General features: G+C 36.4%; 1 protein-coding gene across 6 annotated transcripts in view; it reads right to left on the bottom strand.

Annotated features, from left to right (window-relative positions):
- Positions 1-15,830, bottom strand: part of SDK1 (sidekick cell adhesion molecule 1) — a 1,233,278-nt gene that overhangs the window by 376,730 nt on the left and 840,718 nt on the right. For all 6 annotated transcript variants that reach the window (XM_074281198.1, XM_074281201.1, XM_074281200.1 and 3 more), the window contains 3 exons: positions 13,771-13,854; positions 4,738-4,932; positions 692-808 (listed from right to left, as the gene is read on the bottom strand). In XM_074281198.1, coding sequence (XP_074137299.1) covers positions 692-808; positions 4,738-4,932; positions 13,771-13,854 — 396 coding nt within the window. The remainder of the gene's footprint in view (positions 1-691; positions 809-4,737; positions 4,933-13,770; positions 13,855-15,830) is intronic.

The following is a 15,830-nucleotide window of genomic DNA, read 5'->3' as shown; positions in this document are numbered from 1 at the left end:
TTTCCTTTTCCTATGTAAATATATATGTGTGTGTGTGTGTGTATGTGTGTGTGTGTGTGTGTGTGTGAGAGAGAGAAAAAGTCTCTCTGACTTTACAGAATCATAGAACATTATTGTTGGGAAGGATCTTAGATAAAATATATAGTTTTCTTTTATTTTCTTTTTTCTTTTTTTTTTTTTTCTTTTATGAAGATACAGTATGGCTTAGTAGGTAGAAGGTGATCCTGAATATCAGAAAGTCCTGGGGTAAAATTCTGCCCATATCACATATAAAGCCTGGAATCCTGAACTAATCACTTAACATGTCAGTTTTCCAGATCCTTTATGACTTTAAGTTAGAGAGAAGTTTGTGATCTGTATCAGTAGAGAGTTTCTACCACTTGGATTTTCTATTCTGATGAAATCACAGCTAGATCCATTTCCAGACCACTATTCCTCTTCCCCACTTCTACACCCACAAAAAAAGATTAAAAAGAATTCAAGGTATAAAAATATGTTGGCCAAGGTCAACTCCCATTAGTAGTTTAAAAAGATACCTTATCCAAACTATAAAATCCTTAGATGAAGCAGAAAGTGAGTCAATGAAGAGGACTATTTTCTAAGAGGTTTACAATCTAGGATGACTATATTTATGGGGAATATATCTCAACAAGGTCTAATTTCAAACTCCAAAACAAATGCAAACACATACCTCTTTTCCATGTGATAGCAGGTTTTGGAGCTCCTGAAACTTCACAGGTGAGCACTGCTGTCATTCCATCTGTAACAGTGGTATCCACTGGATGTTGAGTAAATGTTGGGGCAATATCTGAGAACAAAAGTGAAATCAGGGATTATTGTTTAAAGATATTTAAATTACCACTTTGGAGTATTTCACATCAATTTTTATAGAATGAATCCAAGAAATATGTATAACCATTAAAAAAAAGAAAGAAAACCTTTCAGAAATGATTACAACCTTTGTTCAACTCCAAGGAATTGCCTGACTTTGTTTACTGCTTAAGTGAAAATAAAATCTCATGTTACTTATAGATATGTAAATGAGATATTGTAGGGGGTATAAAAATAGTTTAAAATAAATGTGAAAGAGAAAAGAAAACATTTTTATTTAAATAAACTGAATATGTTGCTTTCATCTTCTTAAAAAGTTAAGGAGACAAAAATTTTCTTTTAAAAGTAAGTGTGAAAACAAATGAGATTCACAAAATATCGAAGGTAAAAGAGGCCTTAGAAGTCATTTAGTCTAACTCTTGATTTTGTAGATGAAAAAACTAAGGTCTAAAAAAGCTTGACTCAAGACTATTTGGCAAGCTTAAAGAAAGAACAGAAGTTAGATCCTAGGAGTTCTGAATAATAATTTAGCTCTTTCCTTTTATACAATAAAGTCTTGTTTATATAGAATAAAGTTTAGGTTCAATAATAGTAACTAGCTGAGCAGTGTACAGAAAGCTGTACTTGGTCTCAATAAGACCTGAGTTCAAATCTTCCTTTATTCACTGTTTGACTCTATGCAGCTCACTTAATCTTCCTCATCTTCAATTTCCTCATCTATAAAATGAGGAAAATAATAGTAGCTACCTCATGGTGAGCAATTTTGAGAACCACTTTTTAGGCATTAAAATACCATAGGAATGCTAGCTATTATTACTAACCATTCCTATTATTTCACATACTTGAAGAGTAATGATCTGGAAGAAGACCAGTTTGATTTTTGTTGTTTCTCAGAGAGCAGAAGTAGGGAATAAGATGGGAATTGTAGGAAGGTAATTTTTTGCCTAAAATAAGAGTTTTTTCCATCTCTCTTCATACTTCAGTGATACTATGTTACTAAGAGTTATGGATCCCCACAAGCTCTAAAGACTCAAAATTGCGGGTGACCCAAAGATCTAGTGGAGGTAGACATAAATAGGCTGCAGGTCAATATTAAGAAGGGTGATTCACCCAGAAGTATGGTACAAAAATCATCAACCAGGAAATGGATGATCAGGAAAGGAGGGGCCTGTTCACATAGCAACACCAAGGTCTAACAAATGGAAAGCCTGTGTCAGATACTGGTATCCATGGAATATTGAAAGTCTCTCTAGTGCAGTAGGGAGGAACCTTATAGAAGATGTATGGGAAAAAGTGGACAAGAATAGAAATAGCACAAATTTAAAAAGATTTGGATGTGTTGTAATCTGAACCATTGAGGGTATATTCGCATCAAGGGGGTCAAAGACCAATTGAAGTAAAGTTTTTATAAGAAACAGAAAAATAACAAATGATTTGAAGGGGATTGAAATAAAAAGCAACTTTCAAAAGATGTACATTATAGATCCGGTCCAATTTCTCTACCTTCTCTACCCATAATTATTATACTCTCATATTTTTACTTCTTACATAGAAGCCAATCTTGGAAAGATGCATAAGTCTATTTACAGCCAACATGGATTTCTCTTCACTGTCTCTTTGATCACTGCAAGCCTGATTCTCCAAGGATTATGGCATTCTGTGATTTAAAGCCATAAAGAATTATTTAATAAATACTGATGTTAAAGGGATGGGTTTTGTGTTAGATAGCTGGGGTTAATGGAAATATTGCAATTTCCCAAATACCACCCAGCCAACTTTCCCCCTATTCAATTTTGAGATTGGCTTATTCTCTGCACAGCCTGCCAATGACAAATATACAGATAAACTAACTCACCAGAATGACCAATCAGTTGCATACTATAATCTAGGTGACAGGCACCCTTTTTACTAGATGGATTTTAGTCTTATGTTCTGTTAAAGAGGTCATATCTATTCCCATCTATTCACAGGAGCTCCTAGGAACCTCATCAGCTATAGGGCTTCCCATCCCTAAATATGTCATAAATACATTCATTTTCTCACCAAGCATTTAGTATATATCTATTAGCTGCCAGGCCCTGTGCTAGACTCTGGGGATATAAAGACTATATTCCCAAGAAGCTCATATTCTGTGGAGAGGAATAACATAGAATTACAGAGTAATAGACAAATGTAGGGCTAGAAGAGTCCTCAGACTAGTCTGATAGTTCAACAACACTATTTTACAGATGAAGAAACTGAACACATAAGTGACTTGCCCAATTGGAAAACAGATTATCTAGTTCCAGAATCAGCATTCTTCCCATTATATCATGCTAAACAGAGACAAATAAATATGAAATATATAGAAAGTAGTTTCTGATAGAGGAAGACACCAAAAACTGGAGGGACCAGGAAGGGCTTCTGATATAAGATAAGCTTTGAAGGAAGTTAGGGATTGTACAAAGTGGAGGAGGGAGTACACGGCAGTCAACCAAAATAACCTATACAAATGAATGGAGAAATCCAAGCAAACAATAATAAAAAGGTGCAAATGCTATGTTGTGATCCACACTCAGTCCCTACAGTCCTCTCTGTGGGTGTAAATGGCTGTCTCCATCACAAGATCATTGGAACTGGCCTGAATCATCTCATTGTTGAGGAGAACCATGTCCATCAGAATTGATCATCATATAGTATTGTTGTTGAAATGTATAATTATCTCTTGATACTGCTCATTTCACTGAGCATCAGTTCATGTAAGTCTCTCCAGGCCTTTCTGAAATCATCCTGCTGGTCATTTCTTACAGAACAATAATATTCCATAGCATTCATAGATCATAACTTATTCAGCCATTCCCCAATTGATGGGCATCTATTCAGTTTCCAATTCCTTGTAACTACAAAAAGGGCTGCCACAAACATTTTTGCACATGTGGGTCCTTTTCCCTTTTTAAGATCTCTTTGGGATATAGGCCCAGTAGAGACACTGCTGGATCAAAGAGTATGCACCGTTTGATAGTCCTTTGGGTATAGTTCCAAATTGCTGGGAGGTAAAACTTATTCTGGTTTGTGTGAACTACATAGCCCTGAAATTCACATCTTTAAGCATTTTTGAACTCTCCTTGCATCTAGTGCCAGACTAGAGTCAGGAAGACCTGAGTTCAAATGTGGCTTCAGACTTGTACTAGCTGTGTGACCCTGGGCAAGCCACTTAATACTATTTGGTATTAGTAAAATGAGTTGGATTTAAGGAAAGGGTAAACCATTCCAGTTTCTTTGCCAAGAAAACCCCAAATGGGTAACAAAGAATCAGACACAACTGAAATGACTGAGCAAAAAATAGGATTCTGTCTTGAGGACATAATCAGCTAAGCATTTTGTCTCATGGGGCAAAAGCAAAAGGTATAATTCAATAATTATCAAGTTCCACTTCATTTTAGAAGAAAAATTTTAATATTATAAGAGCTAAAGATAAACCCTTATGCTTCTATTTTTTTCAAAGAAAATGTACCAAGGCATTTCAGTTAATATGATCATAAAAGAAATTCACAAAAGAACTATAATTGTTCAATAAAACTAAACTATGGGATGAATATAAAAGAGAGAAAGAAGATCAAGATACAAAGAATAAGATATTTATTCATTATTAATCCTTCATTTCTTTCTAACAACATATTGAAGTTTTGGTCTTTTTCCCCCCTTTCCCTTTTAAAAAGCTATTCACATAAATTGAGTGTGGTCAGTGCTGGAAAACCACAGAGCAGATAATGCCAATCTAAATTTATGTAACAAGTGTATCTTCTCCGTCTCTTCCAAAGCTCTGATGAATATATGGATGTTCAGCTGTCACATACAAAAGTGACATGAGTCTAAAAAGATGCATCACTATTGTTTGAATAGGTATTCTTGACATCCCATACTTACTAGTTACATCCAGATAGGTGTGTGTCTCTATTTCCCCACCTTCATTTCTTGCAAAGCACTGAAAGATACCAGAGTCACTGGGATGCAGTTTTTGGATTCGTAGACCTCCACTCACTAGTAATTTATAACGAGAATTTTGTAGCTTGTTGATGGGGACGGAGTCCTTGTACCATTCAAGATTAGGGACTGGGACTCCTGTATAGGGAAGAAATAATATTGAAGTTGGTCTTTGGTATGAAGAGTTAAAAAAAATGTTCTGTGTAATTCTGTGGAAAGAAAATCACATACAATTAATTCATTACTATCTGTACTAATGGGGGACAGCAGTGGCTCAAATGATTCTAAATTTAGACATTTATTTATTAATTCAATAAACATGTATTAATTATCTACCTTGTACAAAGCATTATAATAGGCATTGGGAAAGATACCAAGAAGAATCAGTGACAAACTATGCCTAGTATGAGTCAGATAAACATACCATGATGCAAATTACATGTGTATAAGAATAGTGCACAAGGAAAAAAAAATCTCATCCAGCTTCCAGGCAAAGTGAATGATACTAAAATTTAAGAGAGATTATTTTCAGCACTTTTAGTGACTGAAGTGTATTTTAGTATAGGCCAATTAATTGAAAGTTTTTAACACATATATAATAGCTATGTGTTCATTACTATTTTTGGTAAGATGTTACCTAATATTCATTTTCACGAAGTCTTAAGAGTAGATAACAGTTAAAATAGTTGTGAAATCAAATGAAATAATATTTGTAAAGCACCTAGCACAGTACCTCGCACATAGTAGGTACTATAAAAAGACTCAGGTCTAATTCTAAATTCCACACTTTTCCCACTATTCCATCCTAATTATATACTTGAATATAAGGCTATCAAATTTTTTGACTTTTTTAATTAAAGCTTTTTATTTTCAAAACATATGCATAGATATTTTCAACATTCACCCTTGTAAAACCTTGTGTTCCAAATTTTTCTTCCCTCCCTTCCTCCCACCCCTTCCCCCATACAGAAAGTAATCCAATATATTCTTCTTATATGCAATTCTTCTATACATATTTCCATATTTATCACACTGCCCAAGAAAAATCAGATCAAAAAGGAAAAAAAAGGAGAAAAAAATAAAATGCAAAGCAACAACAACAAAAAGAATGAAAACATTATGTTGCGATCCACATTCAGTCCCCATAGTCCTTTTTCTAGGTGCAGATGGCTGTCTTCATCACAAGAGCATTGAAACTGAAGGCTATCAAATATTTTTTAAAAATTCAAAGTTATTTTTCCCCACAAACTTGTCTTTCTACATGTTTTATTCAGACTAATACTCAAATATGTTTGCATTTCCTGAATATGCTCTTGCTGAGCATTGGAAAGAAGCATCTGTGCACCATGATAATTGTGGAAATATGTATAGAAGAATTCACATGTTTAACATATTAGATTACTTTCTATTTAGGGGAAGGAATGAGGGGAAGGGCAAGAAAAAATTTAGAACACAAGGTTTTGCAAGGATAAATATGGAAAATTATCTATGCATATGTTTTGAAATTAAAAAGCTTTAATCAAAAAAAATAAAAAAGGAAAGACGCATCCTAGATATTCATCACTTGGTAGTTACTTGAAGATAACCCATAAAAATACCTAAAGGACCAGTAGTTAATGGGAAGTTCTTTTATCTATCTAAATACCTATCTATTCTATCAAGTTCAGACTTGTGATTTCATTGGTAAAACTCCTGCTGAAGAAGTTCCTTCTATCAATTGAAATCTGTGATTATTCTATGACTTGAATTGTGTAGGGCCATGAGAACCTTAAGTGACTTGTCCAGGGTCACAGGTCAATATGGATCTGTGTTGTCTAGGGGAAAAATCGTAAAAATATTTTAATTTGGAAAAATTACTTATTTATGTGTGCTTGTCATTGACCCTGATAAAAAGCAAGCTTCTTATAATGGGTAAGGGCAAGGGATCCAAGGGCAAGAACTTATGGGGAGAGAGGGAGGGATCTATATATCTCCATAGCATAGCATAATGCTTGATACAATATTAGAGCATAAATACTTACTAAGCTATTGACTGAAAAAAAAAGTGGCCTGTAATGGCTGCCTATTGACTATGCTATTACTTGAAATTTCTGTCTTTGTCTCTATCTGTTTGTCTGTCTCTGTCTCTGTGTGTATCTCTGTCTCTGTCTGTCTGTCTGTCTCTCCCTCTCTCTCTCTCTCCCCTGATTCTGAGATCTTTGTCTCTTAGGCTTTATTTTTATTTTTTTAATAAATGGAAATAATTCAAATATATAAAGAAGCTTGACATCTCTAGACATCAAGTGATCTTCCTCCTCATCTTCCCCCTTCCCTCCTATTCTTCTTTCTCTTCCCTCTCCTTCTTGTCTTCCTCCTTCTCCTGTTTCTTTCCCTCCTCCTCCTCCTTTCCTTATTCCTCTTTCTCCTTCTCTTCTTCCTCTTACTTTTCTCCTCCTCCTTCTTCTTCCCCTTCTTCTCCTCTTTCTTTTCTCCCTTCTTGTCTTCCTCTTCTTATTGCTTACTCTTCTCCTCCTTCCCTTCTTTCTTCTTCTCCTCTTCCTTCTCCTGTTCCTCCTCCTTTTCTCTTCCTCTTCCCCCTCCTTCTTTTATTCCTTATCCTCTCTTTTGACTCTTCTTCCTCCTTCTCTTTCTCTTCCTCATCATTTCATAAGTATGGGAAATTCCTGGAGTGAAAATCCCCACCCTAGATGTGTGAGTAGCCCCAAAGTCTGAAAATGTTAAGGAGTTGTCTAGGGTCACACAGCTAAAGTATGGAAGGAGCAGAATTGTTTCGAGGGTTTTCCACCTCTAAGGCTAGCCCTCTAGGCCTTACTACAAGTTGCCACTCTCATAAGCTATTCAGCAAATACAGAAAGTTTTCTTTAATAAACAGTATCAGAATATTTCAAGATAACAGGTTGTTGGATCCTTTGCTTTGCTTTAATTATATTTCCTGTCACTTTTCATTAGATTAGGAAATTTTTAAAAACACATGTATTTCAAAGGTAAACATGTAACCAATTCATGTAAAACTCTTTAATAGCAATTATATTGTGTAGCTTTCACAAAGAATAACCACTTCCCCTGCTACTAAAATTACACTGTCAAAATTAAAAGAAAGCAATAAATGGAAGGATAGCAATGTTCTGTTGAAAGGCCAGTTCAATGTATATCATAAGTACATATCTCCTAGGAGTTTACCCTCAAGATATTATACAAAAACAGCATATGTGCTGGTTGAGGGGAGAACTTAAGAATACAATTTATTTAGAGATAACTATTAAAACACTGACTGGCTGAACCATTTCTACATTAGGGCAATTTAAACTCCTGAATAGAAATCTTATCCCCCCAAATATCCTTCACTATTATAAATCCTCCTTTCAAAATTATGAATACATTAAATTTTTTTATATTCTCAGAATCACTGAGTTTTGTCGGCTTTAAAAAAGGTGGCATTTACCCAAGAAAAGTACAAAAAAAAAATAAAGGAAATGATTCTTTTTTAATACTCCTATTCCTTCTCTCAGCAACCATATCCATATCATTATATTAGAGGTGAACAGATACCAAAGCAGAGAGAGATAAAAGTGTTCATCTTTTTAAAGAGCTCCAAAGAATCTGAGATAATGTAGACCAACTCTTGTCATTTTGACAATAAAGAAACTGAAGTTCAAAAGGACTGTGACTTGCCCAATGGCATACAACTCGTTCCTGGCACATCCAGGAGCAGAATCCAGGCTTTCTCATTCCTCGGGTGCTTTCCAGTATCTTGAGATACCATATTGGAAGATATCTGAGTTAGCCAGGAGAACAGGCCATCTGGTTGAAGACTGAAATTTATAGCTACTGTGTGGTGGTATACACTTGTTAATTCCAGATACTAAAGGTCTTGAAGTTGTTAGGTGCCAGAGGCTGTCAGTGAGTCAATAAACCTTTATTAAACTCTTACTCTGTGCCAGACACTGTGTTAAATACTATAACCACAAAGAAAGGCAATAGACAGTCCCTGTTCTCAAGAAGCTCACTATTTAATGGGGGAGACAATAAACTATATACAGGATAAGTTGGAAATAATGAATGAAAGGAAGGTGATAGAATTTTTAAAATTTAACATATGTATTTTTTTTTTTTTTTCCTGAGGCTGGGGTTAAGTGGCTTGCCCAGGGCCACACAGCTAGGAAGTGTTAAGTGTCTGAGGCCAAATTTGAACTCGGGTCCTCCTGAATTCAAGGCTGGTGCTCTATCCACTGCGCCACCTAGCTGCCCCTACATATGTATTTTTTTGCTAAATAATAGAAGTTTATAGTTTTTTGGTACAACCCTCCTTCCTGTTCTTTGTATCTTGAAATATTTGTGTTTGCTGATTATAAAATTCACAACAATAAAAGACAATAACAAAATAATAAAAAATTACCATTTTTACTCGCTATTGTACTCTATTTTTGCTTGTGTGGTAAACCAGTTTATAGTCCAGGGAAAATTCAGAATATAGAATGTTTGTTACAGCGGAAAAGGACCTTTGAGACTGTGTAGCTTAACTCTCCCGTTTTATAAACAAAAATAAGGCCCAGAAAAGTTGTGGTTTAAAAGATCTAATTTCTGTAATAATTCCTTTTATGCTTGCAGAGCATTATACCTATATTATCTTGTTTGATCCTCACATTAACCCTAAGTGTTATTATCACCCATATTTTATTATGAGGATACCGAAAGATAATAGAATTAAGGGACATCTGGAAAGGCTTCCTGAAGAAGCTAGAGTCTTATCTGGGATGTAAAGGAAGGAAGGAGGACTTTAAGATGAGGAGGGAAAGCCTTCCAGGCATGGGGGATGGTCACTGAAAATGTCTAGAATCAGGTGGAGTGTCTGTATGAAAAACAGCAAAGGAGGTCGCTGGACTAGGAGAGTGTTTGGTCATTCAGCTGGGTTTCAGTTGTTTCTCTCCATGAAATGGGGCCATTTTGGTCTTGGCCAAGATACTAGAGTGTTTGCCATTTCCTTCTCTCGCTCATGTTACAGATGAGTAAACTGAGGCAGACAGGGTTAGGTGTCTTGCCCAGGATCACACAGCCAGGAAGTGTCTGAGGCTTGGAACTCAGGAGGAGGGGCCTTCCTGATTTCAGGTTTGGTGCTCTATCCATTCTGCCACCAGAGTGTATAGAGGGGAGTAAAATGTCAGAAGATTTGAAAGGTAGAAAAGGAGGGGGCTAAAAAGGCTTAGTTGCCAGCCAGATGACTTTCTTTCTCATCCCTTAAGAGAAAGAGAGCCATGACAGTCTACTGAGTAAGGATGTGAAATGGTCAGCGATGGGGTGAGCAGGGCTGACGGGGAGCTGGCAACAGACTCAGCATTGACAAGGGGGTGAGTCCTTGGAGCAGACTGCCCAGGGAAGTGCAAACCAGCTGAAGTCTAAAATAAGGCAGGGACAAAGCTTCCAAAGCTGATAGGGCCTGAGAATGGGCCTGTGAGCAACTCCTACACATCAAGTGTGGGGCGGGAAGGTAAAGGAAAGGGGAAGAGAATGGAAGGAGGGAGGGAAGAAGAGAAGGAGGGAAGGAAAGAGCAACAGACAGACAGACAGAGAGACTAATGAAATGTGACACTGCATTTCTACCACACCCACATACTTTCATACCAACTCCAAGGAAGCTATTATTTTGACTCAGGGTGATGGGTGCTCCTGCCTGATTTTCTAACCACTTAAGAGAATACAGCTGAAATATGGGGCAGAGTGAACACCCCTTGACAAAGAACATTATTGTGGTTCTGTGAAATCATATTGAATATGGGAAGAACCATTTGGACTGACAAAGCATCTAGAAATCAAAGCTATTAATAGAAGAACTCCTATGGGCATCAGATGTTATTATCCAAAGCACAGAGAAGGACCCTAAGAAAAGAAATTTTGATCACATGCTGGTCTCTATATTATTCACGGAAGAAATTATGTCATTCATCATTATCAGAAATGAAGGCCAGTTGTCTGGAAAGATAACTACCTGTGGTTACATGTATTACAAATATCATTAATATAAAATATTCATCCATGCTCTTGGATTTATAAAGTTAAATTTATCCAGTTAAAATGGAGTATATTTATCATGAAAATGCATGGTAGCTCTATATTAAAATTATTTTTTCACCAGAATTTACAGTGCAGTACTCATTAATGAAATATTCATTAAAAGCTTTACCTAGTCACATTTGAGCAAAACAATAGGAAAAATGGTAAAATACAGATGTTGTCCAGTTTGATGTATTGTTAGGTAGTAGACTTAACCTAAATAACATGAATATATAAAGCTAGTGTAAATGCTAATGTTGAGAATTCTCACTGTGATTGTAATTCATCTGTCAAAAAATCCCCTTGGGCAAATATGAATTATCACTAAGTGATGAAAAAGAGGTTGACATAAAACTGAATAGTTCTCCTTATGCAGACTTGAGGCAGAAAAGTGGTAAGATTTCCTGTTAAAACAATAAAAAATCCATTTTCTTATAGCTTGGATTTGGCAAATAGCCCCAACCATCCCATTAATTGAAATTTACTATTTGCCCCAAGCCTTTTATGTTAGGGGTCATCCTTTTGTAGCATCATCTAACCAAAAGAAATTGTAAGAGGATAGGGAATCAAGCCCCATTACATTATGAAGGACTACACCTAAACTATTCAAGACTGAGGACTGCTTTGTTTGTTCTTAAATGCACTAGGATGAAAACATCCCTATTGGCTTTCCATTTCAAGTAGTTAATCACCTTTATAATTATAAAGATCTTTTTCATCTTAAGTAACTCTCTCCTTCCCCAGTTTGAGCCCATTTTGGAGTACAATGGAAAAATAGCTTTTTTTGTTTATTTGTTTTGTTTAGTTTTGTCAGAGAATCTGGGTCCTTCTTCCAGCTCTGCTACTTACGAATTGTGTAATCTTGGGCAGATTATTTCCCTGGATTTCTATTTCTTCAATTCTAAAATGCTGGGGTTGGATTTGAACACTGATATCAAACTCAAAGGGCCATAGCCTGTATACAAGGATCCCTATGGGCCACAGAATGACTAAGAAAAATCACATAGCATTATCTATATTCTCTTGTATCTTTATTTTGCTATATAGTTTGGGCCACCCTTAGGAGATTTACAGACAAAGATAATTGCATGTTTGACTTCTCTGGGCTAGATGGTCTTTCTCGCCTCTTCTAGCATGAAATCCACAACCCAGTTTTCATAGTATGGGTGACTGTACTTTGTTCAACAACTAGTAGAGAATTTAGGAAGGAAATGGAAAAAGGGAAGGAAAAAGATAGAAAATCATAATTGCAAAGCATCAGGCTATGAGTTTAGTTATACAGCACAGAAGAATCCTAGCATATATTAAAACTGGACATTATCTAATACAAGACTTCCATTTTAAAGATAGGGAAACTGGAATCCATAGAGATGAAATGGCTTTGCTAAGGTCACACAAAAGTTAATGGTAGAGCTAGATCAAGAATCCGAGCCAAGGCTTTTTTTGCTACATTACGTTATCATTCATCAAATCATACCCCAGCTGTCCAGAACAGTACATTTCTCTGTATAATGGCTTTGTACATGCCCAGATCACCCAAGATGGAGGCACCTATGGGGAAACCAGCAGAGTCCTGCTTCTGGGAGAAGACATTCTGCATTTCCTGACCATATGAGTGGGAACAGTCTTCTGCATTGGCTGTGTTGCTGAAACTGGCTGAGTCTTTAAAACCATCAGACTGAGGCGGGCTCTCTCTCTTTCTAGCAGAATCCAGGAGTGAAGGTCTAGTTTCCCCATCAGATGCACTGAGCTGAGGAGAGGTAGGGCTATCTATACCCCTTCCCTTTAGGAACCCTATCATATTGCTTGGGATTTTAGTCTGTTTTGTTTGTTCTTTTCAGTCCTTGAAATAAGCACTGGAGTCCCCACACTGAGAAGCTTGAAAGATATGAAACTTGGAGACAAAATTTCAGTTTGGATATTGCTACCAGCCTACTAGGGATGCTCTAAGAATCCAAGATGCTTGGACGTGGGTCCACAGGAGGACTGGACTTGGAACTTGGGGGAACTATGCTGTGTAGGAACACAGTTAAGTTGTGAACTTAATCCCCTTCCTCCTCCCAAAGACTGTAGTGCTAAGAGGAGTAACAAGCCTCTCATATTTCCCTCCCGTTGTGGTGGGGGACTGTTTGTATGTTTATTCTTGCTATTTGAAGTGATTATTTCTTTGTAAAAGCAAAAAGAAAATATTGCCGTGATTGAAATAATCACCTGGAGCAACACTGTCATTTGTTTGTAAAATAATCCAACCACTCTACTCCCCAACTCCTGCCAAAAAAACAACTTTAATGTTAAGTGGTTTAATGGAAATAGGATACTGGAGACCCCTAAAATCAAGGGAACATAATCAGTGGAGGCTTGAGCTAGTGGTGAAACTGGACTTCCCCATCCTTTTAAGAGTACCAGAAAACCCTGGGAGGAGAGTAAAAAGTAATACCTGGCCTTGAGGCACTGTTACATCTGGAAAGGCATTGGTGGTGGCTTTATCTTATCCACAGTGCAAGAGTTATAATGGAGTGAAAAATGTTAACAATTCCATGGTTCACTCACCACTAGCTCATACAGGTACCAATCTTCATCTATCCCATGCTAGTAGCAAGAGGCTAAGAACTGGGCTTCTGACAAGTATGATGCAAATATCAATTAAAGTGTTGCAAAATATAAGATAATTATCCTTTAAAGCACAGATTGTGAAGAAATAGAGACAATTTGGCCCATTGGATAATGAGTATTCCAATATAAATACCAAACAACATTACTAAAAGCTGTTGCCATCTAGCATGTGACAAAGCAAAAGCAAACAATTAAACATGTTTCCAAAAAAGAATGCTCGTGATTGAAGGTCAAAGCTCTGCTTGGCAAAGGAAAACCCAGTAAACATGACATTTATCTTAGTTATATTATTTTAACAAATTCTTTGAAACTTACCCATTGCTTGACACAAAATATCCACAGTTTTTTCTACTTGGGCTAGAATTCTACTCTCAGGTTCAGCAGTAAAATAGGGAGGCTCTTTAAAAAAAAAAAAAAGAAAGAAAGAAAGAAAGAAAGTCATGAAAGAGGTAGGTACTTTTTTTAAAATTGAAAACCCTTAAAAATTAAAACTCATAATATTCTCAAAGAGAGTCTATGATAAATACAATGGACAGAGATAGCCCCAGAGTCAGAAAGACGTGGGGTCAAAATGACTTCCTGATATATAGTGGCTATAGGACTATAGTCAATTTGTTTTAATCTCTCTAAAACTATAAATTGTAGAATGCAAAGTTACTTAGCAACTAAGTGGTATAATGAATACAGATCAAATTTAGCCTTACATACTTACTACCTATATGATACAAGACAAGTCTCAACCTCTATTGGCCCATTTCTTCAATGTAAAATGGGGATAATAATTATACCTACCTCCCTGGGAGGATCAAAGAAGATATTTGAAAGACACTTAACACTATGCCTGACACATAGTAGGTGCTGTGTAAGTGTTAGCTATTGTTGTTATCTACATTTTTGGACAGCGCTTTCTCATCTAGAGTTTTCTGCTCAGATCAAATCAAAAATGCACTACAAAAAACAAAAAACAAAAAACAAAAAAAACAAAAAATCCCAAACCTTAAGATGAGCTTTGAAAAAGCAGGTGAGATATTTTTAAAATTGTATCCTTAGTTACCATAATTTATATAAAATGAGAACTCAGAGAGGCTAGCCAATGGCAATCTCTATCCAAGATTTCAGCCAGCAAATTAATAGTCATCGCAGAGACTATTTTTAAGTTTATGAGCTTGAATCATGGAATATCTTAATTCACAGTTTAGAAGGACTATCCCAAGAGGTTCATAAAGGTTTATATTTACAGCACAGTATTTTATAGGATAGTTTGCTTCAGTATCTACACTAAACACCACCTCATGAAGCATGTCAAATAAAGTGCCATAGCACATCATTGGGCCTATATCAGAGGAGAAGTGTAGCATATTAAAAAAAATTTTAATGCCTTAGCAATTCAACTTTGTCAAAACATATTTAATACTTGAATAGAACTTCAAAGTAACAACAAACAAATCCTCTCCTCTCTTTTCAGAACAACGGGATATGTGGCTGGGAGAAGAGTCATTCCCCAAGATGAAGAAGGCAGATTTTGTAGAAATCTACCTGGGCAGTCCAGATGGCAGAGTGGAACACGGCCAGGTGGCCGGCCCAAGTTGATTTGTTTAGGCTGCCTAGCCAGTTGATGTCCTGATGCTTACCCTCGCCAAACTGTTCTCTGTCAAGCAAAGTGGGCTTTGTAAGGTGAATGAGGGCCTTACAGAAAATCCAAGCACACTTAGGGCTAGAGGAGTAGGATTGAGACTAATTTGTATGGAGTGTATTTCCTGAAATGGAGTGAAAATGCCAGTCTATTGATCATGAAATCTCAGTGGTTTTATATTGCCTTCCTAAAGTAGACAATCTCCTGTGAAGCACTTAAAGCCCCTCAGAAGCTGGCTCCAATCTATTTTCCCAAAGTGATTTCATATGCGCTGCTCCATACTATCTACTTTCTTGCCAAGCTGGCCTAGCTATCACTGCTCTCCACATGTGATATTCCATCTCTCTCTATTCCATATCTGCAGAAGCTCCTTTTCCTTCTTTTTGGTTTCTGTCTTCACTCCCCCTCCTTTTATTTGTAATGTTCTTCCTCAACTCTGTCTTTTAGAATATCTTGGTCCCTTCAAGATTTGACTCAAATAATGAGGCCTTTACTGATGCAAGAGTCAGCAAGCATTGAGAAAATACCTTATTTTTGTGCTAAGCACTGTGCTTAGTACTGCACATATACAAAAATTAGAGGAAAAGAATAGTTCCTGATCTCAAGGAGCTTACAATCTAATGGCAGGAGACAAAAGCAAACAAATATAACAAAAAAAAGCAAATAGGAAATAATAGTTGTTGGCATCACCTACTTATTTCTGCATATATTTCATTTCTTAGTAGAATGAAAGCTTCTCAAG

Source organism: Sminthopsis crassicaudata, chromosome 1, assembly GCF_048593235.1.
Source record: "Sminthopsis crassicaudata isolate SCR6 chromosome 1, ASM4859323v1, whole genome shotgun sequence".
Taxonomy (NCBI): Eukaryota; Metazoa; Chordata; class Mammalia; order Dasyuromorphia; family Dasyuridae; genus Sminthopsis; species Sminthopsis crassicaudata.
The sequence above is the reverse complement of the archived record's forward strand: the minus strand, read 5'-3'. Positions and strand labels throughout refer to the sequence as shown.